The sequence below is a fragment of the Mirounga leonina genome, unplaced genomic scaffold (genome assembly GCF_011800145.1).
Source record: "Mirounga leonina isolate KUSES-001 unplaced genomic scaffold, KU_Mleo_1.0 Mir_171, whole genome shotgun sequence".
Classification (NCBI taxonomy): domain Eukaryota; kingdom Metazoa; phylum Chordata; class Mammalia; order Carnivora; family Phocidae; genus Mirounga; species Mirounga leonina.
In genome coordinates this window covers 24,373,959-24,400,456 of record NW_023270436.1, presented here as the reverse complement: position 1 = coordinate 24,400,456, position 26,498 = coordinate 24,373,959, and the positions used below count along the sequence as shown (strand labels likewise).

The window sequence follows — 26,498 nt, the reverse complement described above, 5'->3', positions numbered from 1 at the left end:
AATAAATAAATAAATAAATAAATAAATAAATAAATAAATAAATAAATTCAATTAATCAACACATAGCCCTTCTCTTTTGGCAATTAGCCTCCTCTTCTTGTTCCTTTAATCTTATTCTCAAGAGGCTCTTGAAAAATCTGGGAAATTTTGACATTTTCCTCAAGCCTTAGAGTCTCTCCTCATCAAACACCATCCCTGGCCAGTCCTGAGAATCACTCTGCAGTCTCTATGTGCTACTCTCCAGAGACTCTAGCAAGGGCTTCTCACCCTCAGCACTGTGACATTTGGGCTGGATAATTCTTTTGGGGATGGGTTTGTGGGGAGCTATCTTGTGCACTGAAGAATGTTTAGCCCCTGGCCTCCGCCCACTAGATCCTAGTGGCATTTTCTGAATCAAAGCAATCAAAAATGTTGCCAGACATTGCCAAAAGTCTCTTGGGGGAAGGGCAAAATCACTCCCAATTGAGAACCACTACACTCTATCCCAATTCTTAGCCTTATTTTTTGAATGCCACAGTCCTTTGTTGAATCTGTTTTTAAAGATTTTTTTTTAATTTATTTATTTGACAGAGAGAGAGACAGCGAGAGAGGGAACACAAGCAGGGGGAGTGGGAGAGGGAAAAACAGGCTTCCCACTGAGCAGGGAGCCCGATGCGGGACTTGATCCCAGGACCCCAAGATCATGCCCTGAGCCGAAGGCAGATGCTTAACAACTGAGCCACCCAGGCACCCCGAACTGAATCTGTTTTTAGTCCACAGCAATACCCAGCTGGGCTTCTAGCCACACTTTACTAACTTTTATTTTAGAAATATCTCAGCTTCTGCTAATCTCTATTGAAATATATCCTAAGAGTGTGCCCATTTCTCTAACCTGTCATGATCACTTGCAGGTTTAATTCTGATCTCTCAAGGGGATTTATCTGTGCATGCAGTTTTGTGTTACCAGCAAATCTGGACTATGTTCCTAATAGCAAATGTTGAATGAAGAGAAGCACACGTAATTTTGCACTTCAAAGCTGGGTCACTCCAGTGAGGTATTTCCTAAGCATATTTTTGTTTTTGTCCTACTGGGAGAAAGGGGTTATCTCTAGCCAAAAATATGTCATCATTTACACTGCTTCAGACAACAAGCTACATAGTCAGCACCCCCACTCCATCCCCGCCTTCCCTGGGTGTGCAGATGGTTTGATACAGAGCCAGGTGAGCAACACCCCAGTCAGAAGGCATATCCAAAGGCATCCTTTTCATGGTGGCTCAAAACCTGTAACAGCACCCCAATGAAAACCCAAACTCTTTAGAATGGTTTTCAAAGGAGCCATTCCTAATTTAACTTTAACCTGCCTTTCTAGCGTATCTTCCATTATCCATACACACAAACTCCCTCTTGAGCCAGGTGAGATGCCTTACAAGCCCCTCACCCTTACCCTTATCCTTGCACTTCTGCCTCCAAGTTCTGGTGCTGTTCTCTCTGCTTTGAATACCCTCTCTTCCCTCTCAGTTTCACCCTGTGCTATATAGCCTTTCCGTGAATCCCTTCTCATGTTCTGTGCCACTCAATTAGGATCTACTTTATGTTGTTTTGCATATAAACTGCTTGAGCCCTAGGACTTCATCCTTCACTGGGTCTTGAGAAGTGCTGGCCAGGAAGCCAAGCTCACTGCAGAACCACTAGAGGGACCCTGGGCTAGGACTTCCTCAGGAGCTGCTCGCCCAGGGGTTACAATTTTCCCGGCTAGTGCCATGTTATCAGGTCAAAATCACCCAGATTGGGTGGAAAATGTACATCATTAGTTGGGAATGAGTTTGGAACCTGTAGTAAGGAGGAGAGGGGGATCCAAAAGAATGTGAACCCAGGAGAGTCTCTGAAGGCTTTCCCATACAAATCTTCAGTGGCACATCGATACCCGCTTGAGATCTCTGGGAAACAGAATCCCTCCCATGACGACTATGCAGCTCCAGGTGGGAATTTCTGTGTCAGAGTGGCTTTTCAGGACCTGCATAAACGATACCTACCGGCTCAGTGGCTCTCTTCCAGAAAATAGCAAGCAGGAAGACAGCTGCAATGGGTGGTCCCAAGTAACTGGTAATGGACTGGATGTAATCGAAGAGCTGCCCACTTTGTGCTGACTGCACAATGGGCACCCAGGCAATGCTGATGCCTATCAGCACCAGGATGAACAACCTGAAATCAAAGCCCCCCAGTACAGTGTCAATAAATGGCTCTATATGAATAAATATATATTACCATGTATCAGATGTGTTTGTGTGTGTGTATATATATAACTAGCAAATACATATGCACATAAATGTATATATTTATATGTGTGTGCATAATTTCATTTATTATATATTATAGATACATGTCGTATGTGTGTGTAATATGACCACAACAAGGAAAAATAATTAGCAAATTCACTCTTGAGGGTTTTTTTCCCTCTGTATTCTGCCTCTTTGAGAAAGTCATCTGTGCCCGTGAATAAGTGAAATGCACTTAACTAACCTAAACCAGTCACTGCCATAGAGAATCACACTTTGACAAGTAGCAGAGTGTAGGAACAAAGGTATGGATTTGGGAGCCAAGCAGTCCTGGATTCAAATCTTTCTTTTCTCTATGTGACATAGGACACCTTGCTTAACCTCTCTGAGTCTCAATTTCTCCATATGCAAATTGGGAATAATATGACTGACCTTGCAATTTTGGAATAAGGATCAGCTATAGCAAAACACCTAGCAAACAGTAGGTACTCAATAAATAGTAAAGGCCATAATTTTATTTTCTTCTCCTCCTCTTCACTTCATAAAGTGAAAACCACAGCCAAAAAGAGTTTATAAAGGAACAGTCTAGATAGAAAGGGACACTACCAAGTATGTCCAGCTCTCCTCTTGAATTTCACTTCAAGTTTTGAAGAGATTGGAGGGTTCCCTTACAAGCTCCTCTTACTTGTGCTCTTGATTTAATTAGAAAGAAGGCTATGATTCCCTTACCTCACTTACATGAATTTAAGGCAAAAGAGTCTTAAACTAACCTTTGCAAAGCAGTGTTTTCACTCATATATTTCTCTCTCTGGAATGCCTTTCCCACTGCCCCCCATTTACCCAAATCCTACCCACCATTTTGGCTTCAGCTCAGGCCTCCCTTTTCCAGGAGCTTCCCCAACTACTGCATACCATGTTCACCTCTCCCTTCTTTGACTCCTTGATTGCTCTTACAGTCCCCATAGCAAAGTTTGGGATTGTCTCCTGTAAGCTCATCTAGGGCAGGGATAAGCTCCAGGGCAGCAATCATGGGATGCAAAAAAGTGTGAGCCCCAACAAGCTCAGAGCCAAGGGGGCCAGCCCTGAGCAAAGCAACAAAATGGTACTCTTTTCATGTTGCATCTGGAGCCTTATAGATAACAGGGGGCTGGGAAACAGTAAAGTCCTTTCTAAGGAAAAGAAACAGTCAGGGTGATGGTGTTGCTTTCTGTGAAGCAAAGTAGTAGACTCGGGCCTGGTCAGATCTCCCCTGGGTGCCAGGTGGCTCATCACCTGACAATGGCCTGTCATTTTCCCTTTCCTTCCTTTGCCCTAATCTTATTGATGAGACCTATGAGGTGGCAGTCCATACCCCTCCTGCACTCACTGTGAAATTTCTCTTGACTGACCTCACAGGGACTTGATCCCCCTGCTCTGAGGAAGTTGACCTGCCATAGCCCCACAAAGAGACATAGTAGAGCTTTAGTTAGTCCTCTATCCAAAGCATCTGTTCTATGGATAGTCAAGATTATGAGCACCTCTGACCCATGTATCAACCCTTCCGGCTTTCAGTATCCTGTTGTGTCCATTATCCCATTTGGCAATAACAAATGTATGTATAGCATGTTGTTTTAGACTTTACAGAGCATGTTCCCAAGCACAGTATCACTTGACCCTCACAAGGGTCATGCAAAATGTTGTAGCAAATGGTCAAGGCATCAGAGGCATCTGGGCCTTGAAGATGGCCCATGTGAAGAGCTACAGTGTCGAGGGCTGAGGAGGGCCACGTGGGGCAGTATAAAGGGCCTTGGACAAGGACTCACTTGGCCTGAGTTCCAGTCCTGGCTCCGCCACTGTCCAGACTACCTGGATTTAGGCAAGACGAGCCTCCTTTTGGGTGCCTGGGTGGCTCAGCTGGTTAAACATCTGCCTTCAGCTCAGGTCATGATCCCAGAGTCCTGGATTGAGCCCCGCATTGGGCTCCCTGCTTCATGAGGAGCCTGCTTCTCCCTCTGTCTCCCTCTCTCTCTCTCATGAATAAAGAAATTGCTAGTTGATAAACTGAGGGTTAGATTAGATGATTTCTGATGTCATGTGTTACTCCAGACAGGCATTGTTTGATGATCTTCAATTTAAAGTTAAATGCCACTGAAGTGCAAATATAACTAGCCACAGAGGTTACTCCCATTCTAACCAGGCATCTACCAGTCTTCTCTACCTTGAGGGTTAGCACATATCATTCAGGCTTTCATAATGGGTGGCAAGGAGAAGCTGCACTTACCTTCCTGTAATCATGAGCTCTTTCTCAGATGCTCCCTTCCGGACCTTGGTATAGATGTCCATGGTGAAGAGGGTGCTGGCGCTATTGAAAATGGAGGTTAAGGAGCTCATGAGAGAGGCCAACATGACTGACAGCATCAGGCCACGCAGCCCTGAAAGAGAAGGAGATTCCGAGTGGCACACACAGCAACTCAACTCTTTTGTACTTAGAAATTGTGAGAACTCAAGCTTTGTTTGCCTTCTGAAACCATGCCATGTTCTCCAACTTGTCTCTCCAAAGACTAGATATTATATTGTAAGCCCAAAGCAGTCAACAAAGAGATAAGGACAAAATATATACGAGGTAAATACTTTGCAATTGAATGATGATGATAATGATTATGATGATGATGATGATGATGACGGTGGTGATGGTGGTTAATGGTGATGGTGGTGATGGTGTGTGTGTGAGTCCATCTAAAAGGAGTTTTATAAGGTCTTTTACTTAAAAATTCATGGTATAGCAGAAAGATTGAAACTAGGATTCAAAAGATGAGGTTCTCAAGAAAGTAAAAAGTCCATAGAATGGAAGGAAATACTTGCAATTCATATATCTAATAAGGGTCTAGTATGCAGAATATATAAAGAATATGTATAACTGAATAATAAAAAAGACAAATAATCCAATTAAAATGGGTAAAGAACTTGAATAGAAACTTCTCCAAAGAAGATAAACAAGTGGCTAATAATCACATGAAAAGATACTCAACATCAGGGAAATTCAAACCAAAACTGCAATAAAATACTACTTTGTACCCACTAGGGTGGCTATAATAAAAAAGAAGGAAGGAAGGAAGGAAGGAAGGAAGAGAGAGAGAGAGAGAGAGAGAGAGAAAGAAAGAAAGAAAGAAAGAAAGAAAGAAAGAAAGAAAGAAAGAAAGAAAGAAAGAAAGAAAGAAAGAAAAGAAAGAAAGAAAAGAAAGAAAGAAAAAGAAAGAAAAAAAGAAAGAAGGAAAGAAAAGACGTAACAACAAGTGTGGGTGGAGATGTGGAGAAATAGGAACCCTCATACATTGTTGGCAGTAATGTAAAAGGGCACAGTCACTGTGGCAAATGGTCTAGCGGTTTCTCAAGTTAAACATGCAATTACCATATGATTATTAATTTCACTCCTAGGTATCTGCTCAAAAGAAATAGAAACATGTGTCCACATAAAAACTTGAACATGAGGGGCACCTGGGTGGCTCAGTCGGTTGAGCACCTGACTCTTGATTTCAGCTCAGGTGATGACCTCAGGGTCATGAGATTGAATCCCAAATTGGGCTCCATGCTCAGTGGCAAGTCTGCTTAGGATTTTCTCTCTCCTTCTTCCTCTGCCCCTCCCCCACTCTCTCTCCCTCTAAAATAATCTTTAAAAAAAACCTCGAACATGAGTGTTCATAGTAGTATTATTTATAATAGCTGAAATAACACATGTCCATCAACTGATAAATGAATAAATAAAGTGTGATATACCCATGCAATGGAATATCATTTATCAGTAAAAAAGAATGAAGTACTAATGCATGCTACAATGTGGATAAACCTTGAAAACATTCTGCTAAGTGAAAGAAGCCAGACACAAAGTACAACTATTGTATAATCCCATTTATGTTAAATGCTCAGAGCAAGCAAATCCATAGAGACAGGGAATAGATCAATGGTTGCCTAGGGCTAAGGGGGTTGGGGTAAAATATGGGATGATTGTTAATGGGTACAGGATTTCTTTTGGAGATGATAAAAGTTTTCTAAAACCATGGTGATGGTTGCACACAGAATATACTAACAAACCATTGAATTGTATGCCTTAAGTGATAAATCATATGTATGTGAATTATAGCTCAATAAAGTTGTCACTGAAAAACAAAAGACAAGGCTATATTTCCAAACTCTGACCCTAAGCAAGTTATGCTAACCTCTAGGCCTCATCTCTTGGTGTGTTGAATGGGGATAATACTACACCTGCCCAAATCAGAATAAGGGATTGTCCTTTTAAAATTTCTCCCAATCAGGGCACCTGGGTGGCTCAGATGGTTAAGCATCTGCCTTTGGCTCAGGTCATGATCCCAGGGTCCTGGGATCAAGCCCCGCATTGGGCTCCCTGCTTGGCAGGGAGCCTGCTTCTCCCTCTCTTTCTACTGCTCCCCCGGCTTGTGCTCTCTCACTCTCTGTCAAATAAATAAATAAAATCTAAATAAATAAATAAAATTTCTCCCAATCATGGCCAGCATGGTTGGCTATAATCTCTATCATTACTTCCATACCAAGGACAGCATAAAGTTATCCCTGCTAGGCTGGAAGGCCAGGTCATGCTGAGGGCCCACCATGGAGAGTACAGTCTTGGAAGTAAAAGTAACCTTAGTCGTCACCTAGGCTTACCATCCATTGGTAGAATCGCTTCTTCTGCCCAAATTCTCCAGCAACAGGAAATCCACAACTGCACAGGGAGTCTGCTCCCTCTTGGACAATCCTAACTAGGCTGATATCTGCCTCTTTATAGCCTCAGACACAGTCCTTAAGCTACCCAATAGAAGAGGTCTCACTGTTGACCCACTTTACCATCTTTCATATATTCAAAGATAATTCATGTCCTCTTGAACTCTCTCTTCTCCACACTAAAGATCCCTCAGTTTCTTACAATACTCTTTATAATTGGGCTTGGGGGCCCAAATATACAGGACTTGACATATTACCTCTATTAAACTTGAGCTTATTAGATTTGAGTCAACATTCCTGCCTGTTGAGATCTTCTTGGTACATGATTCTATCATTCCTCTAGGTTTTGTATCTGCAAATAATTTTATAGTTTTGTTTTCATCTACAGCCTTGCAAGAAGGAAAATAAAGGCTGCCAGCTTCAATTATTTTGTCATTTGTTGGGAGGTTTTTTTAAAGATTTTATTTATTTATTAGAGAGACAGAGCAGAAGCAGTGGGAGGGGCAGGCAGGGGGAGAGAGAAGCAGGCCCCCTGTTGAGCAGGGAGCCTAATGCAGGACTCGATCCCAGGACCCTGGGATCATGACCTGAGCCGAAGGCAGACGCTTAACGGACTGAGCCACCCAGGTGCCCCTGTTGGGAGTTTTTTAATGGTTCCTCCTGAGCTTGTACCACATAAACCACAGGAGTTACAAAGATCCTCTAGTCCAATTCCCTCACTTTTCAGTTGACAAAACAAAGGTCCACTTCAAGGAGTTAGTAGGTAGGGCTTCGAGCCCTAGTTCTGCCATTTGTTCAGGGTTACTTTAGTTAATTGTAAAGCTGGGATAAAGCTCTCCCCTCTGTACTACATTCTTATCAAACTCTCCTATTCACTCAATAAATATTTGTTGAATGTAATTTTACGGTGGCTCTGGCAAGAAATAATGGTATATCAGTGCAGGGTGATAGAGGTAAAAATAGAAAGAGACAGATGAATATAAGAGATATTTAGGAGGCAAAATGGACAGAATTTAGTGACAGATTGGTGGGGCAACATTTACCAACCAAGTGGAAGAGGCTGAATCTTCAAATGAGACAAAAAGGAGCAGCCTAAAGGATGGAGATAAAACAGACAAATAGGAGAGTATAGTATAATGGAATCCAAGAGAAGAGATAACGGAAGAAAGATGAGTGATTAATAATGCCGAATGCTACTGAGGGGTCAAGTAAGATAAGGAATGGAAAATATCTATTTAATCTAGCACAGGGAGTCACTGGAAAATTCAGTGTTTATAGAAGCCAGATTCTAGCTGAAGATGAGGGAATGGTAATGGTACATGTAAACGTAGCATTTTGTTGTCTTTCATGTTGTGCATTTTCCTATCATGTACAGTTCACTCTAGCACAGTGTTCAGAACTACAGTCTCACCCACAATCTGCCCTTCTAAAGAAACAATGTAAACAGGGGCACCTGGATGGTTCTGGGTGGAGCATGCGACTCTTGATCTCGGGGTTGTGAGTTCAAGCCCTACATTGGGTATAGAGATTACTTTAAAAAAAATTTTTTTTAGGGGAACCTGGGTGGCTCAGTCAGTTGATTTCTTAGTTCTATCTCAGGTCATGATCTCAGGGTCCTGGGATCGAGCCCCGAGTCAGGCTCCATTCTCAGCAGGGAGTCTGCTTCAAGATTCTCTCCCTCTCCCTATGCCCCCCCCCCACTCACTCATGCTCTCTCGCTCTCTCTCTAAAATAAATATGTAGGGACTCCTGGGTGGCTCAGTCAGTTAAGCGTCTGCCTTCAGCTCAGGTCATGATCCCAGGGTCCTGGGATTGAGTCCCACTTCAGGGGTCCTTGTTCAGCAGGGAGCCTGCTTCTCCCTCTGCCTGCCATTCCCCCTGCTTGTGCTCTCTCTTTCTCTGACAAATAAATAAATAAAATCTTTTTTAAAATAAATAAAAATAAGTAAATCATTACAAAAATGTTTTAAATCTTTAAAAAAGAGAAAGAGAAATAACATAAACACCCCCACATAGTTCAGTGTAATCCAAACCAGAACTCTAAAAGAACCAGCCATGTGACTCTTCTAATTGCAACCTTAATTAATAAGCAGCCCAGTTCAGTGGCATAGTTAACAATTACCCCCATTTTTATAGAATTTGAATGCAAATGGTTTGCCCAAGGTCACACATCCAGTTTGTGGTTTAAAAAAAAAAATTCTTCAATTCCAGCCTTGAGCACAGTTAAGCAAGCTAGACACTGAGCTGCTGTGTGGCCTTGGAAAAAAATCATTTTCCTTCTGTACGTCTCAGTTTCCCTCACTATAAAATGAAGAGATTTAACTAGATAGTCTCTAGGTTTCCTCTCAGTAATAAAACTTTATAAGTTTATTATAAATTTTCCTGATCAATACCTTTGAATTTTTAGTCTCCTGAGACCCCCTAACCTAATGAGGTTTGCATCCCTTGATCCAGAATTAGATTTTTCTTCGACATGAAACATGAACAGTAGCCCTACAGGTCCAACCCAAAACTAACTATTCTGGACGCCAAGTACTCAATCACCTAGGATAACACATTCTCTGTAGTGAGAAGCCCCATTATGACCCATCCATCTACTGCCTCAAACTTCCTCATTCAATAGCTAAAACTGTTCTGCCCTTCCTCCTTGGAATATCAATTCATTCTCAAGAAAAAACTCCACTTAGTTTAAGCTTTCGTGTTAATGTCCGTTGGAGAGCTCCAAAAGATCTTCTAGATGAGCATGGAAAAGTTGTGTTTTTCACTAGCACCTTTTCAGATCACCTCTTTTCCACACCTGACTGATGAACACATGCTAGGTCTCATAGAGCTCAACCAAGTCATATGTCTCCTTTCCACTGAAGGAAGACATGTTCAAAAACTGAGGACACCCAGAGGGAAGCCTTCCCTACTGGGCAAGATGCAGGCTCAGAAATGGCTTTTCCCCAGAAGGCCACAGAAATCTACATAAAGTGGAAGCCAAATCAGCCTCCAAAAAAAGACTTTGCCAGCAAGATGACTCTCACCATTGGGCATGAGCTCCACCACCAAGGTCGGGTAAGCGATGTTGGTACAGCCAACCTCAGTACCGCAATATTTCTTACATTCCGAGGGGATAGTGCAGGCAATTTTTTCTGAGGAAAGATGAAGAGCCATGTCAGCAAGCAGACATCGGGGAAATATTTCCAAGATTCACTTTCCTTTTTTTATTTATTTAAATTCAATTAGCCAACATATATCATTAGTTTTTGATGTAGTGTTCAATGATTCATTAATTGTGTGTAACACCCAGTGCTCATCAGATCACGTGCCCTCCCCAATGACCATTACCCAGACCCCATCCCCCCACCCCCTCCCTTCCACAACCCTCAGTTTGTTTCCCGGAGTCTGGAGTCTCTCATGGTTTGTCTCCCTCTCTGATTTCTTCCCATTCAGGTGTCCCTCCCTTCCCCTATGGTCCTCTGCCCTATTCCCAAATTCCACATATGAGTGAAACCATATGATAATTGTATTTTTCTGATTAACTAATTTCAATTGCACCAAAAACTGTAAGATACCTAGGAATAAACCTAACCAAAGAGGTAAAGGATCTGTACTCTAGAAACTACAGAACCTTATGAAAGAAATTGCGGAAGACACAGTGAGATGGAAAAACATTCCATGCTCCTGGATTGGAAGAATAAACATTGTTAAAATGTCTATGTCGCCCAGAGCAATCTACACATTCAATGCAATCCCTATCAAAATACCATTGACATTTTTCACAGAGCTGAAACAATCCTAAAATTTGTATGGAACAAGATTCACTTTCTTTTTTTTTTTTTTTTTTTTTTTTTTTAAATTTTTTTTTTTTTTTTTGACAGAGGGAGACATAGCGAGAGAGGGAACACAAGCAGGGGGAGTAGGAGAGGGAGAAGCAGGCTTCCCCGCGGAGCAGGGAGCCCGATGTGGGGCTCGATCCCAGGGTCCTGGGATCACGACCTGAGCCGAAGGCAGACGCTTAACGCCTGAGCCACCCAGGCGCCCCACAAGATTCACTTTCTTAAAATAAGGCTTCAAACAGCACATCCCTGCCCAAGGCCCTGAATTGGTTCCACAGAGAGTGCAGCTCCAAGCTGAGCCCTTCCATGCCATGCCCCTGCCCTGCTGGTATGACCATCTCCAAGATCTGACTGGGGAGAAAAGGGTTCTTAGGCAGAGGAGTGGGGGAAGCAAAGCAATGCTCAGGGCGGGAAGAGAAGCAGCACAGTCTTTAGACTTTAGCGAGGCCTCCCTACAGCTTAGCGCTGACTACGGTCTTGTTTCTCCTGAAGATCATAGTGACTTGTGGCTCCTAATTTTGAGGTTTATTTCAAGCAGCTTTTTTGCAAGTAGGATTTTTTTTTTTAAGATTTTTTATTTATTTATCTGAGAGAGAGAATGGGAGACAGAGAGTATGAAAGGGGGAGGATCAGAGGGAGAAGCAGACTCCCCGCTGAGCAGGGAGCCCGATGCGGGACTCGATCCCGGGACTCCAGGATCATGACCTGAGCCGAAGGCAGTCGCTTAACCGACTGAGCCACCCAGGCGCCCAAGACCACGTTTATTAAAATTCACATTATATAGTCACATAATAAGACCAGAAAAATCAAAATGTTTATTCAAACTCCATATAGCCTTCATTCATATTTATTCATTATTCATTTACCATTTTACCATGTGCCAGGCACCATGAGTAAGGTAGTAATGGGGAGGAGGAGTAGAGAGATGAAAATACAAAGAATTTTATATATATATATATATTTTTTTTTAAGATTTTATTTATTTATTCATGAGAGACAGAGAGAGAGAGAGAGAGGCAGAGGGAGAAGCAGGCTCCCAAGGAGCAGAGAGCCCGATGCGGGACTCGATCCCAGGACCCTGGGATCATGACCTGAGCCGAAGGCAGACGCTTAACCATCTGAGCCACCCAGGCGCCCTATATATATATATTTTTTTTTAAACATTATTTATTTATTTGAGAGAGAGAATAAGAGAGAGAGCATGAGAGGGGGGAGGGTCAGAGGGAGAAGCAGACTCCCTGCCGAGCAGGGAGCCCGATGCGGGACTCGATCCCGGGACTCCAGGATCATGACCTGAGCCGAAGGCAGTTGCTTAACCGACTGAGCCACCCAGGCACCCCTGCAAGTAGGATTAAACACCCAGATGACTGAGGGAACTCCCCAGTGGGAGGGCTATTGGGTAGTACTTCCAAAATGTGAAAAATCTGGTATAGAGAAAGACAAGAAGTAGCCTGGGAGGGGAAGGGGAAAGGATCTAGAGACTGGGAGAAAATTCCAGTAACTTCTTTAGAATTAAATCAACAAACATTTATTAGGTACCTACTACAGATATATCATTTAGTGCTGCTCCCTAGAGCGCTGATTCATTATAGCACTATCTCAAATACTTTTATGTGCGTTATACCCATTACAATATAAATTATTCAGTTAGGAATATTTTTCTTGTGACAGGTGAGCCAGTATAGGAGTGTAAAAGACCTAATAGGAATGCTATTAATAGCCAATGGCAGCAAGTGCCCCCAGACTGTCTTGTCTTCATTTTAGGAGCTCACCAAAGTTTCAATCCCTGGTGCTCTCTTTTTTGCCATTATTTCATATTCCAGGAAACAATTTTGACCTATGATGGCTGACCAAAAAAAAAATGCAATGCTGGAGAAGCCACAAAAGGGTCAAAAAGACTTTATTACCCTAGATAGCAAAGTACAAGGCTCAGGGCTCTTCAAAGAAATGGCCCAAAAAACAGGGCTCTGAGCATCAAGCAATTAGAGACTGGCCAGGGTCCTTTGACATTAAAGACATTTTACCCACTGAGGAAGGAAGACTGAGCAAAAAGCTAGCACATATTAGCTGGAAGAAGCTACAGCTGGAAGTGAATCATGACTTCAGAGAATTTGCAAAAGGGGAGAAAGTAATTGTCATTGTAAGGAACCAGGGAAGACAACCCCACAGGTTCTGTGAACTCAAGTTGTTTGCTATGTAAAGGGGGAACAATAATGCTTGGTAATTGTGGCAAGAAAAAAAGAAGAGGAAGAGCAGGGAGCTATAGGGCTTTAGAAGTGACACAGAGCCAGAAAAGTGGGAGAGAGTGGCTGCTGAGTCCAGCAAAAGGGATCACCTGTGTACAAGATGCGGCTGATCATTCCTGGCATCACCATGAGGAACATGGGCAGCAGCTTCATGTACCCACACAGGATACAGCCGGCCTTCACATGAGACATGTTTTTGGCTGAGAGGCAGCGTTGCACAATGACCTGCCAGGGAAAGCCAGTAAGAGAGGGGTGCAGGCCAGAGACTTCTCAACGCCCTCTGGCTACCCTCAGCTCCCCTCCCACATGTTCTTGGTTCTTGGCCTGCCACCCCCTTGTCACTAAGGCTCAGTGACCCCAGACCATATGAGCCTAGCCCTACCGTACCTAACACCACAAGCCATAGACAGACAGGGTCCCTGTAGAGACACGGGGAATACCCCATCCACCCCACACATCAAGCACGGGTACCTGATCTGTGCACCAGTACCACAGGGCAAGGATGGACAACCCAAAGATGATCCCAGGCCATGGCAGGTCTCCTTTGAGGGGATCTCGGAAGATGTGAAAAGAGTCAGCTCTTGGTGTATAGCAGTCTTTGTTGACCGTGATGTTTCCATCAGTAATCACAGTTGGAATGGCGTTCATGTACTTTCTCATCAAGGAATCATACCCTCCCACTTCATGGAAAGCTGGAAAGCATCAGCAACAAACATCCTAAAACTCTCAACTCTTCATTCGGGTTTCTTCCTGTAGATGCCTGAGAAACCACCCTCACTGTGTGGTCTTGGGAAAGTCACTTTCCTATTCTGGGCCTCAGCTCTCTCATCCATAGAATGGGATTATTAACCCTGCCTAGCCTCCTGGGGGTGGGAGGGCTCCTGTGAGGGTCTAAACCAATAACCTGTGAAAGTATTTTAACCATAAACCTTTTTAAAAAGGGAAAGTACTTGGACTTATTAAAAGAAAGACCTTGGTTTTGAAGATTCAAAGACGTTTTCCCCTCACCCTTTGCTGTCAGCAGCAGCCTTTAAAATCCTACACAGAGACCTAGAGACCCACAGACTCAGCCATACCATCCCTGGTCACAACAATGAGGTAGGATGGACAGAGAAAGGGTAAGGAGTCTGGATGGAGCCCTATCACCTCTTTGCTGTGTGTCCTACAGACCCCACCACCACTACCACCACCACTAGGGAAAAACAAATGGAAGCTCTTGGAAACAGAATAGAGAGTAGATAAGAGGCTTTACAGGACACACAGAAAGTATGGGCCCTCTTAAAAAACAAAATGCATTTTATATTCTCCCATAACAAGTACCTCTGGATCTAGGGTCTCCAGTCTTGTCTTTAGGATTTTACAGACAAATAAAATTTCAAAATCGGGGTCAGGGGCCAACATAGACAGGCTAGTTTTTTAAATTTTGTCAAATAAGGACATAAACAAGAAAATGATCACTTACTATCATCAATTCATAAAATAAAGGACATTTAACATCAAATATAGACAAGATGTAATCTGAGGTTTAAGATACAACATTGAATATACTTAGCCTGATGGATATTTAGATGTATCCCTTTTTTTGTCCAGTTTCTCTGTGGAGAGCAGGCCCAGCCTGAGATCTCCAGGGCTGAGGAAGGTGCCCCTGCACACCCACTGTGGTGGTCAATTCAGGCTAGACCACTCCCCTGGGGAGGGCAGAGGATACCCAGCTCACTGCCTGGGCCAGCAGCAGGCAGGGAGGTTAGACTTGATTTTTTTCTCCCTAGGCCTCTTCCTCTGCCTCCCTGCCTCCTCAGCCTGCCCCAGCCCCACTTACCAAACCCAGTCAGGATAAAAGACCCCACCAGCATGATCGCCGTCTGCAAAGTGTCGGTGTAAATCACAGCCGCCAGGCCCCCTAAACAGGCAAAGGAAATAATACATGTGACCTAACGTAGGAGGACTACCTGTCCGTGTGGTCCAGCCTGCCTCCTTTGCCCACTCCCTGCCCCTCTCCCTCTCCCTCTGTGCATCCTCTGAGAACACCCCTCAGTCACCTGTCTGCCTTTCCTTCCTTCCCTCCCTTGTCTTGTTATAACAATCTACTACCCAACATGTTCCCACACCTCTACTTCTCACAGAAATGCTGGGAAGACCTTGGAAAAAGGAGAATGTTCCTCCCTATTTGAGAAGGAAGAGTTTGATGTGACTGAAGTCAGAAGATGGTGCGAAGGAGATGGCTGTGGTAAGAACTGTCTCCCACAAACAAAGGCAAGGAAGAGCAAAGAGTTAACATCTCTACAAGGTGTTTGGGTGTTACTGAATCTGCACATTTCGAAGGGCTACTTCCATGCACATCTGCTCTCTCTTTATTCAGACCATCTAAGTAACTTCTTGTCCCCAGAGCTGTGTAACTTCTTGTCTCCAAATTCCATTGCTGACCCTGGCTCCCCTATCGGGAACAGAGTAACACCTCTGCAAAGGTGTCCCCAACTGTTCCTTTCATCAGCTTCTCCAGTCACCTCTCGAGTCTTCCTCTAAAATCTCTTTTTTGTGTCACTCCCTGCCTTCCCACCTACAGTGCCTTCCAGCGCCTGTCACATCAAATCCAAGGCCTCCTTCTGGCTTCCAAGGCCCCTGCACTGTGACCTCTTTTGAACTATCAGGGCTTATCACTCCAGACACACCTCAACTACCTCCCACTGACCACCCTTCTCCAGCCAAACGCATCTGCTTGCTCACCCTGCCCCAGCCCCATGCCATGCCCAATCCTGACTCCATTCCCTTGCTCTCTTCATCCCTGCACCTGGCACTCCCTCTCTGATTTTCCCAACTCAGCCAACTTCTATCCACAACCTGGAAGGCCAGTCCCTGCCCCACTTCCTAGAAGAAGCTACATGAACTATTCCGGCCAACACTGGAGTTTTCTGGGACTCCCATATAACTTGTTAGGGTCTGAGCTTTGGGACTAAGCAAACACTCCATTCTAAAACTGTTTCCTGGGTGTATCTCTCCTCCTCGAGAGGAGAAGCTATGTCTCCTACTTCCTCCTCCTTTCCTGGGCTTTGGCTGAGTCATTTGTATGGACTCACCTGTGATTGTGTAAAGGCCAGTGATTGCCAATAAGAGAAAGATGGCCAGGTACAGATCCAGACCCAGGGCCAAGTTGATAAATATGGCCCCAGAGAAGATGTCTGCCTGGAAGAAGAGAAGAGGCAGAGTTAGGGGTGAATGAGGCCAGCTGACTGCAGGCTGCACCCAGGGCCTGGCTGAGGCACTTCAGCTGCAGAGACAAGGAGGCAAACTTGGAGGGGGTAGCAGAAGGTGTCTCCTGAGTAATGTCAATACCTGTGATTTCTGGGCCCAATGTTGGCCCACACCCCCCTTGCCCTTTGGCTAAAATCCCCCAGTTAAAGGTTCATATTTTTATCCCTGAGTAAGAATATGAAAGACTAGTACTGCACAATTCCACATATATGAAGTATCTAAAACACTCAAATTTGTATAATCAAAGACTAGAATGGTGATTACCAGGGGCTGAGGGGAGAAGGAAATGGGGAGTTATTAATCAACAGGCATAAAGTTTCAGTTAAGTAAGATGAGTAAGCTCTAGAGATCTGCCACACAACATTGTGCCTATAGTCAACAATAATGTATTTTACACTTAAAATCTGTCAAAATTTTGATAGATGGCATGTTAAGTGTTCTTACGACAATAAAATAAAATAAAAACACAAACACCTCAGAGTCATGCTCTATTCCTAAGTTTCTCAACAAGCTTTATTCAAGATGATAATAGATATCCCATGGGGGGAGAAAAGGATTCCCTAGTCAGAGATCTGTGAAATGCTGGATTAAGTGAAGTTAAGACAGTTTCCTCACCACACAACTTCCCTGAGCCTTTAATATACAGTATGTACTGTGAATCCCCAGGAAGGGAACATGGCAAATGACCCTTCATAAACTTATTTAACTACAGAACTTTGTTTGCCAAGGAATAACCATTAAACCTTGAGGTTCTTCCCAACCCACCTGCAGACTGCTGATCTAAGCTATTCTCTATCATTTACACCTCAGTGTGCAAAGGTTTATCAGATCTATTCCCAAAAGCAAGTACTAAAGAGTCCATGAGAGGGAAACCCCACCCATACTCTGGAGTGGAGAGAAACGTCAGCAACATCATAGTTTTATCTTCTCAGCCCAGATGGAGTCCACCTTGACTCAAACACAACCAGAACATCACCAATTATCTTTTGCATGGCAAGCTTGTTTCTAGGTGGCTTTATCTAGATTATTTCATGAAACTTTAGGGAGAAGTGTTCCCTCTTCACTCCCAAATTCACCAGTTATGTTCTTGATGCAATTCTCTTTCTCCTCCCTGCCTCATTTAGCCCCATTAAAAAAAAAAAAAAAAAAAAAAAAAAACCTTCTACCTGGCAGGATGGTGCAGTGGCTAATTTAAACCAAACAGAGAGTACCAGAGTCACCCAAAATGAACTTTCATGGCAGTTCCAAAATACTACCAGGATGGGTAGTATTAAGGGATGATCATGGTAAATCTTTTATTTTCAAATTGCTAGGTGTGAAAGAAACTAGACCCCCCCCCCAGGTGCAATGCACGAGCTGTTTCATTGCATAAAACCTAATATATTTCAGGGCGTGTAACAGGCCACCTAGTCATAACCCGGGGAATGGTGCCCTTGCATCTCCTCTCCAATCTTAGCTTCCCCACCTCCACCTCCTTACAGCTCCTTGGGGCCCTCCAGTGGCTCAGCTCCCCACCAGTTAAATCTCCTATTCCCTGCCTCTATTAGTTGGCAGAGAGATTGTCTCACACCAGCTCCAAGCTTATGTGCTAATGCACAACTCCCTCTCCCAAGACGGGTCTCCTAAGGATTGCTGCCTTAGCTCCCCTGCAGATTCTCTAGCCCCAGGGTACTTAATATCATTGTCTTTCCTGGTGGAGGAGGAGACGCAGAGTCAGAAGGTAAGGAGAGTGTGGTGACTTAGAAAGAGACCACCCAAGGGCTAGCGGTCAGAGGACTTGGGTTTTAACACCAGTGCTGCGATTATAGGCCTGAGTGACCTTGGATAAAACATTTCACCTCTTAAATAAAATCCTTAAAAAAAAGGGGGGGGGTGCACCTGGGTGGCTCAGTCGGTTAAGCGGCTGCCTTCGGCTCAGGTCATGATCCCAGGGTCCTGGGATCGAGCCCCACGTCAGGCTCCCTGCTCTGTGGAGAGCCTGCTTCTTCCTCTCCCTCTCCCTGCTGTTCTGCCTACTTGTGCTCTCTCTCTCTCTCTGTGTCAAATAAATAAAATCCTTAAAAAAAAAAAAAAAAAAAATTTCACCTCTCCATGTCTCTGTGTTCTCATCTTTAAAGTAAGAAGCTCTGACTCTGAGTGCTTATGATTCTCATGGGCTGGAAGTGGGAAAGTCCTGCAGCCAAAGAAAACATTCCCCTCCCAGGTCCTGGGCCTGTTCCATCCTATCCTCTAAAGCCAAAGAAGAAGAAAGAGCCCCCAGCTGCACTTCAGCCTTGCTAAGGGTGAAATGGCCACTCCTTCCTGACTCTGCACACTGAGCCATTGGAATTGTGATGAGTATTCTGAGTATTCCTAATGCTGGACCCTCTGCTCCCATGCCTCTTTATCATCACATAGTTATTTCAGTTGAAGGGGCCCCTTTATTGATTACACTTCTAACCTCAGGAGTAAATTCTGCCCTTACAACTCTGAAAGCCAGCAGAAGTGCCTCAGGATACTGTGCCATACCTAAGCTCACATTAGCCCAGGTGCTCTGACATTAGTCTTTGAATCCTAGGTGCCCAAACTTTATCTGCTTCACTAGGATTTTTTTTTCCCACCATATCCAGGGAATTTTATAGTTTACCAAATGTTTTCAGGTACATTCATTGTTTTGATCCCCAAAATAAGGTAAAAGGACAAATATATTGTCTCTACTCTATAGATGAGAAAGACAAAATTAATGACAAGCTCAAGAGCTAAAATCCAGTTCTTTGTCTCCAAGTCCAGTGACTTTCCAACAACACTAAAAGGTAAGAGTTCTCTTTTCTGGAATATTTTCTGCAGAGAGCAAGATCTTTTATCATTTAAAAAAACATTTTTTACTTACTTTTAAAATAAAATAACTTATGGGTATAGTTGAAAAAAAGCAGCACAGAAAGTTATACATGGAAAAGTAAAAGTGTTCCTACTTCCATCACTCAGACCAAAGGTAACCACTGTTGAGAGCTTTTGGTCCACCGGAGGATTTCTAAATGTCTTGCTGAAAATTATGTCAACCATTAAGTTCCACATCCCCCCAAAATAATAATTATGAAGATGGAAACATGGGAAAATGTATACAGTTTGATGCTAAGATGGGGAAGAAAGATGACAAAATGGTATGCACATACTGATTGCAATTCTGTAAAAGAAAACACACATACGGGCAAAGACACAATATGAAATATCTGAATTAGAGTCATAGGATTATGGGTGCTTTTCCACTTTAGATTTTCTTAAATACCATTGTTCCATTTTTCTTATAAGTTTCAAAAGTGGGGGGAGCAGAAATTTTAAAACACATTATATTCTCTATAGGTATATAAATATACATATATATGTAGTAAAAATATAAAAACAGACCAAAAGAAAACATACCAAGTTTAAGACATGTATAACTTTTAAGAACGGGGTCAAGAAAGGTAGAAATAGGGGTGCCTGGGTGGTTCAGTCAGTTAAGCATCTGCCTTCAGCTCATCATGATCCCAGGGTCCTGGGATTGAGCCCCGGTTTGGGCTCCCTGCTCAGCAAGAAGTCTGCTTCTCCCTCTCCCTCTGCCCCTCCCCTCTGCTTGTGCGCTCTCTCTCTCTCTCAAATAAATAAATAAAATCTTTTTAACAAAAAAAAAAGGGTAGAAATAAGCTTTCCATCATATCTGTAATGTTTTATTTCTTTTCTTTAAAAAATGAGATTTTTTAAGATCTATAGAATCTGGGTGGTGATATTTGCTATATTAGTTTTTGTACTTTTCTGTATGTTTGAAGCATTTTGTTATTTTTTTATTTCTAAAAGTAGGGGAATGAATAGGGAACTACACCACCAGCATTGTAGAAAAGAACTCTCCTATAATCCAATGAGACCATTTGTTTCACAGCTCTTCCCAGATTGCTCCTTCTCTAAACTTCTCTTAGCCCTTAATAAAAAAAAAAAAAAAGGAAGGAAACAAGCAAATTTACCCAATCATGCTAAGCAAAACCAACTTGAAATGAAATCAAAAATTATCATATTCTAGATCAAGGGTCAGCAAACTTTTTCTATAAAGTTTCAGGTAATAAATGTTTTAGGTTTTATACACCATATAGTCTGTCCAACCTGCTCAATTCTACAGTTGAAACATGAAAGCAGCCATAGACAATACATCAAGTGGGTGTGGCCATATTCAAATAAAACTATATCTACAGGAGCGCCTGGGTGGCTCGGTCAGTTAAGCATCTGCCTTTGGCTCAGGTCATGATCCCAGGGTCCTGGGATGGAGCCCCGCATCGGGCTCCCTGCTCAGTGGGGAGTCTGCTTCTCCTCCCTCTGCCTCTCCCTGCCACTTGGTGCACTCACTCTCTCTGTCTCTCTCTCAAATAAATAAAATGTTTAAAAAAAAAAAAACCATATCTACAAAAACAGGCAGTTGGATTCAGCTCAAAAGCTTTGTTCCCATCACTTTGAAAATTTGACTGAACAACGTCCAGGAATAATAAAATTACAGATTCAGCTGGGAAACCTCTTAGAGTAACTGAGTCTCTGACCATGAGACTTGCATAGATTACTTGTCTCAGCTCTGACACTTTGAGATCCTATGATTTTATATGTGTGCTTTGTGGCCCATTCTGGTCTGAGTTATATCTGAGCACCCAATAAATCCTGCCTGGCAACGACATTTGAGATGGAGAGCCCCATTGCTCAAATTTCTCTTTTCATTTGTGAAAGTGAATGGCTCAGGTAATGAGTATTCAGACCTTAAGTAAAAGCCAAAACTCTTATTTTTACTCAAGGATCCAAAATGGACAGTGGAGTTGCTATAAAAGTTTACTGCAGTTTACTGCAGTCATGTTAATAGCCCCAGGAAATAGAAACAGGGACATTCGGTCATCACATGTAATTCATAAAATCTGAGGCTTATCTCAAGTCACTGTGCACACTTAAATAAGATACATGATACTGGGAAATTTTACAGACCAGAATTCTTCTCAGAACTTGATAAGATAGGGTGCCAGGAACGGGACAGCAGGGAGCCAGTAAAATTCAGAGAAGTACATAGAGGAATAATCAAATCTGGGTCTCAGAGCCCAAAACCTGGCCACAAGATGGTAGCCATAGTCAAGATTCCACACCACTGCTGTTCTATGGCCTGGGTTATGTCTGGGCCCTGCACCGAAATGCTTTTTCTCTGCTATCAATTACACACACACTGGATCCCTATAGCCTCCTCTAAGCCTTCCTGGCAGGTCCCTAGTTGTTTCCTATGTGGACTTGGATCTCACAAGGCCACCCTTCTTCTCTTCTTGCCCATCACAAATTATCCATGCCTTTACATACACACAACAAGATTGATTAATCTTTGTGTGCAATGTAAATAAATACCTACTTTACTTTGTTAATTTATAATTATTTTCTTTTCTCAATGAACTTTGAACTCATGTGTTATCTTAATGTGAGTTCCTAGGAGTTACATTCACCATCAGTGTAATTATTTTAATGATTTCATGCTCTGTGACTCATGGTGAACCTGAAGTCAGCCAAACTTATAAAGACAAAGTCTTACGTGTCAACCCTTCCCTGCCCCTGCCCTCTGCTTGAATGTCCCTCCTTCAGATCCTTCATACACCAGTGGGCAGTTGATGCTCTCTCCTCACAGTCCTCTCAAATCCTACTCATGGAAACTTGTTCATATTGTAAGGTTATTTAACTGGCTATCTTATTTTTTCCCATGGTCTTGAATTTTAACTGACTCTGTACTAAAGGAATGAAAGATTTAGAAGTCAGGGGCCACATAATGCCAAAGGTTTGGAGTCAATAACAGGGACCATGCTGTTCATCCTAGTTCTGCTACTGTTTAACCCCACAGAGTCCCTTCCCTTCCTGGGACCTCAGTTTCTCCAGCTATAAAATGAGAGCGTAGAATATAGGACTAGATGATCTATGCCATTCCATCATGCTATGTCTTCATCCCATCCAAACATAGAGCAGAACTGTGAGAAGAACACAGACTTTGGTACTAGAGAGTTGGGTTCCAACTGGGTTCCAATGCCTGATTTTGTTGTGTGATTTAGGACAAATTACCTAATTTCTTTGAGACTCAGTTATTTCATCCATGAAGTGGAAAATAAAATAGAAATCCTTACCATGCAGTACTCATGTGAACTGGAGATGAAAAAAGTAAAGCCCCTTCTGGAATCTAAGCAAAGAGACTGGCATTAAATAAAAGGCAGCTATCATCCTTCTTACACAATATTCAAGAGATTTCTGCCTCTGGGAAGCAGGTAGGGCAGGTAGGATGGTGGGCAAGGCCTCCAGCAAGGAGCCCAGAACTTATACAGAGAGGGAGCAGCCTATACCAAGTACTTTTCAAAAGCAAAATTCAGAAAAAGCTGACTGCTGGGGGATGGGCTCCATCAGGACTTGAGCTGAGCGAGACTGCCCCTCAGCTATCTGGGGGCTCCCAGGTCAAGGGAGGTTTAATCAGTAACCTGAACAATAGGTGATGTGAGTGCAAGGCAGGAAGAGAGGTTGGGCATTTAGTTTATTTATATGACTACCTCACACCAGCTCCAAGGGCAAAGAGTACCCTTTCCATGACAACTACAGTCAACAGACTTATACCCGCTTGAACTGTGGACTTGGAGAAGGCTTGATTCCAAAAAGGGAAATCCCAGTAGTCTCCTCTACATGCTCATTAGACAGGTGCCACCTCACAAGCTGAACCAAGGAGCAGTTCCCTTGCCAACCCCCACCTAGCTCCAGAATGACCTCCTCTCCCTCCCTGCTTACATTCCTTTTTCTCTTCTTACATCTGCTCTTCTCTCCCTCAGGAAGCCTGATTTCTCCACCCTTACCAGCATTTCCCAGTCTAGTCTCTGCACATTGATATCTAATGCCATAGCATTGAAAAGCCCAGGGTCTTCATCTTATAACTAAAAACTAACCCTGAAGGAGGGGAGGAGAAAGTGAAGGTGGTGAAATCATCATATTGGTGGCAAAACACAAAAGCACCAGTCAAGGACAGTAGCAGTTTGAGTCGGGAAGCTGGGCAGGGAGGGAGCAGTGCTCTGGGAATCAGTCCCAACTCCAAAACAAAGTTCTATCAGCCCTATAGGCAAGAGCGTGTTTACATTGAGTTGTATAAAAATGTGCAAGACCATTCAATGAGTAAACAATAGTCTCTTCAACAAATGGTGCTGAAAGAACTGGATAAACACATGTAAAAGAGTGAAATTGAACCCCTGCCTCACATCATATACAAAAATTAACTCGAAATGGATCAAAGAACTAAATGTAAGAGCTAGAAGTATAAAACTCTTCAGAGAAAATATAGGGGTCAATCTTCATGATCTTGGATTTGGCAATGGATTCCTAGAAATGACAGCAAAAGCATAAGCAACAGAAATAAAAGTAGATAAATGGACTTCATCAAGATTTAAAACTTTTGTGCCTCGGGGCGCCTGGGTGGCTCAGTTGGTTAAGCGACTGCCTTCGGCTCAGGTCATGATCCTGGAGTCCCTGGATCGAGTCCCGCATTGGGCTCCCTGCTGAGCAGGGAGCCTGCTTCTCCCTCTGACCCTCCCCCCTCTCATGTGCTCTCTGTCTCTCTCATTCTCTCTGTCTCAAATAAATAAATAAAATCTTTAAAAAAAAAAAAAACTTTTGTGCCTCAAAGGACATTATCAAGAAAATGAAAAAGAAAACCTACAGAATGAGGGGGAAATATTTGCAAATCCTTTATCTGATAAGGGTCTAGTACCCAGAACATATAAAGAATTCTTTCAACTTAACAACAAAAAAAGACAAACCCAATTAAAAAAAAAAAGCAAAGTATGCACAGGTAGGCCAGGACTAGGGCTGGGAGGTAATGGTACAAAAGAGAAAAATAATTATGGTAAGCTGAAGATATAGATATTTCCTTTAAAGAAAGTATAGTCGAATACAATGTGTAGACTTCATTTAGATTCTGATTCAAAGAAATCAACTATAAGGAGACATTTTTTTATATAATCAGGAAAATCTGGATATGGACCAGGTATTAAACCACCTAAATTAGGAAATTCCTATAGATTTTGCTGTGTGATAATAGCACAATGGTTATGTTTTTTAAAAGTTGAAGATGTATTCTGAAGAAGTCACAGCGAAATGACATAATGTCTGGTATTTGACTTAAATACTGCTGGGAAAAAAAGTAGAAGAAATAGATGAACAAGAATGACAAAATGATAATCATTATTAAAGCTGAGTGAAAAGTATTAGGTCCACAAGTGTTCATTATACTATTCTATCTCTGGGTATACATGTTTGAAATTTTCCAAAATAAAAAAAATGCAAATGTTATTTAATATTGTTGTTGTCTTGGCTTTAAGTGATCAGGAAAATAAAAGCACTAGCAGCTGGTTTTTCAGCACACTACCTAGCTAGAGCAGAAGGCTCATTTCAGATCCAACCTGACTCAAATTTTATCCAGGACAGATCTTTTGCAAGATGCTGAGATTGATCCAATCTTACCTTTGGTGCTGTATAGAGAAGGACAAGAAAACAGAGGAAAACGGATCATACTCCATGAGAAAACTGATAGAGCAGTGAGCACTTTGTAACTCCCTATGTCTCAGAAAATGTCACTTTTCTCTCAACCCTTGGATTTGGCAATGGATTCTTAGAAATGACACAAAAAAGCATGAGCAACATCAGAAAGAAAAAAAAAGCAGATTAAAAAATAATAACAGACAAGAAGCCTTGTGCAATGAAAAGGACATTGAAGTGGAGCCAGAAGTTTGGGTTCTACTCCTGATTCAGGATCCTGAGCAAGTATTTTCAATTCCCAGTTTTCATTTCCCTATCCATAAAAGAAAAGGGAGAATTTCTGAGGTCCCTTCAAGAGTTGTCACTGACTGCGCATGTTTAAGTGTATTAGAAACATCACCTGGAGCCAGATTGATCCCTTCAGGCACAAAGGCTCACAGCTAACTCTAAGGTTGGAACCGGCCCTTAGATATTGCTAATTCCCTTTCAGTCTTCTATTAAGAACAGTTTTCACTGAAACTCCTCGAACCTGTTTATGTTTTTAACCTTCCACATGGTAGAGGGTAAGGAGTTCCATGTGTTGACTCCTTGATGCATGAAATAGGACTTTACCCTAAGGAGCAAGAAAACCTAAGGTACCAAGTTAATAGAAACAAATACTGCTGCCCCTTGGTGGGCCAATATGTGCTGAGGAGCAGGAGTGGGCAGGTAGACCTTGGTCAGTAGATAGCTAATGCCAGTCCCCAGGGCAGTGGACTCACCGAGATCTTGGTTAAAATGTAGAGTAACAGGGACAGAATAGAGAGGTAGATCTGGATCCGCTTGCCTCCAAATCGTTTCCTCAGGTACTCTGGCATTGTCACCACCTGCATGGGATGTAAGAGAGGTCACTGCCAGCCAAAGTGACCAGAAGACTCAGAGCAAGCAGAGCAGTGGCATCCACCATGGCATCAGAAGTATGATCAAAGGTTAACTGTCATGGGTCAGAGAAGTCTTTAAGGTAGCCAGATGGCCCCCATTCTTCAATCCCATCTCAATCCCATATGCCCTACTACTGCAAGTTTCGGGCATTATCCCAGGACATTGAAGGTGCTCAATAGACACTTTTTTTAAATGAACACATGAATACATTAACCAAGAAAGCAGATTTTTGCCCTGAAAGAGGAGGTGATAGATATGCATTCCTATACAGAGTGCCTACTGTGAACAAGACATTATACCAATGATAGCATCTGTTCAGTGCACCAAATTAGCCAGGCTGGGTGTGTGCTTCACCTTGCCAAGGATTGTAGCTGCAGACCTGTTCTCCCAGGTACTTTCTGCAAATTCTGACTGTACTTCTGTCTCATTTTCTCAACCCTGAGCCTACTGTCTTCTGGGATCACACATGTCACCAATAGTCCATGAGCCTCCAGAAGATGTAGAGACTGCCCTGTGCTTTTTCTGTATTGCTTTCAGCTCCTAATGTAGGTATTCATTATATCTCACTAAACAGGTGCCACCAAAGCTGTCTTATGTAAAATGTCAGAGAGATTTAGTCAAGAGACTGAGCATGCATTCGATAGTTGAGTACCAGCTGCAAGAACTACTGACATTTGTAAATGAAGGGGAAATACAGTTCTTTTTCTCATGCTGCTTCCCTTCCAGGAGCAGAGGCACACAGCTATATACCATGAACAAATGCATGGCAGTG

The 26,498-nt window shown here is 42.8% G+C and overlaps 1 protein-coding gene across 4 annotated transcripts in view; it reads right to left on the bottom strand.

The window, feature by feature from the left end:
* Positions 1-26,498, bottom strand: part of SLC5A1 (solute carrier family 5 member 1) — a 79,316-nt gene that overhangs the window by 25,980 nt on the left and 26,838 nt on the right. For all 4 annotated transcript variants that reach the window (XM_035017461.1, XM_035017462.1, XM_035017459.1 and 1 more), the window contains exons 5-12: positions 25,567-25,671; positions 16,111-16,216; positions 14,856-14,936; positions 13,508-13,728; positions 13,126-13,261; positions 9,996-10,103; positions 4,517-4,667; positions 2,014-2,182 (exon numbers count right to left, since the gene is read on the bottom strand). In XM_035017461.1, coding sequence (XP_034873352.1) covers positions 2,014-2,182; positions 4,517-4,667; positions 9,996-10,103; positions 13,126-13,261; positions 13,508-13,728; positions 14,856-14,936; positions 16,111-16,216; positions 25,567-25,671 — 1,077 coding nt within the window. The remainder of the gene's footprint in view (positions 1-2,013; positions 2,183-4,516; positions 4,668-9,995; positions 10,104-13,125; positions 13,262-13,507; positions 13,729-14,855; positions 14,937-16,110; positions 16,217-25,566; positions 25,672-26,498) is intronic.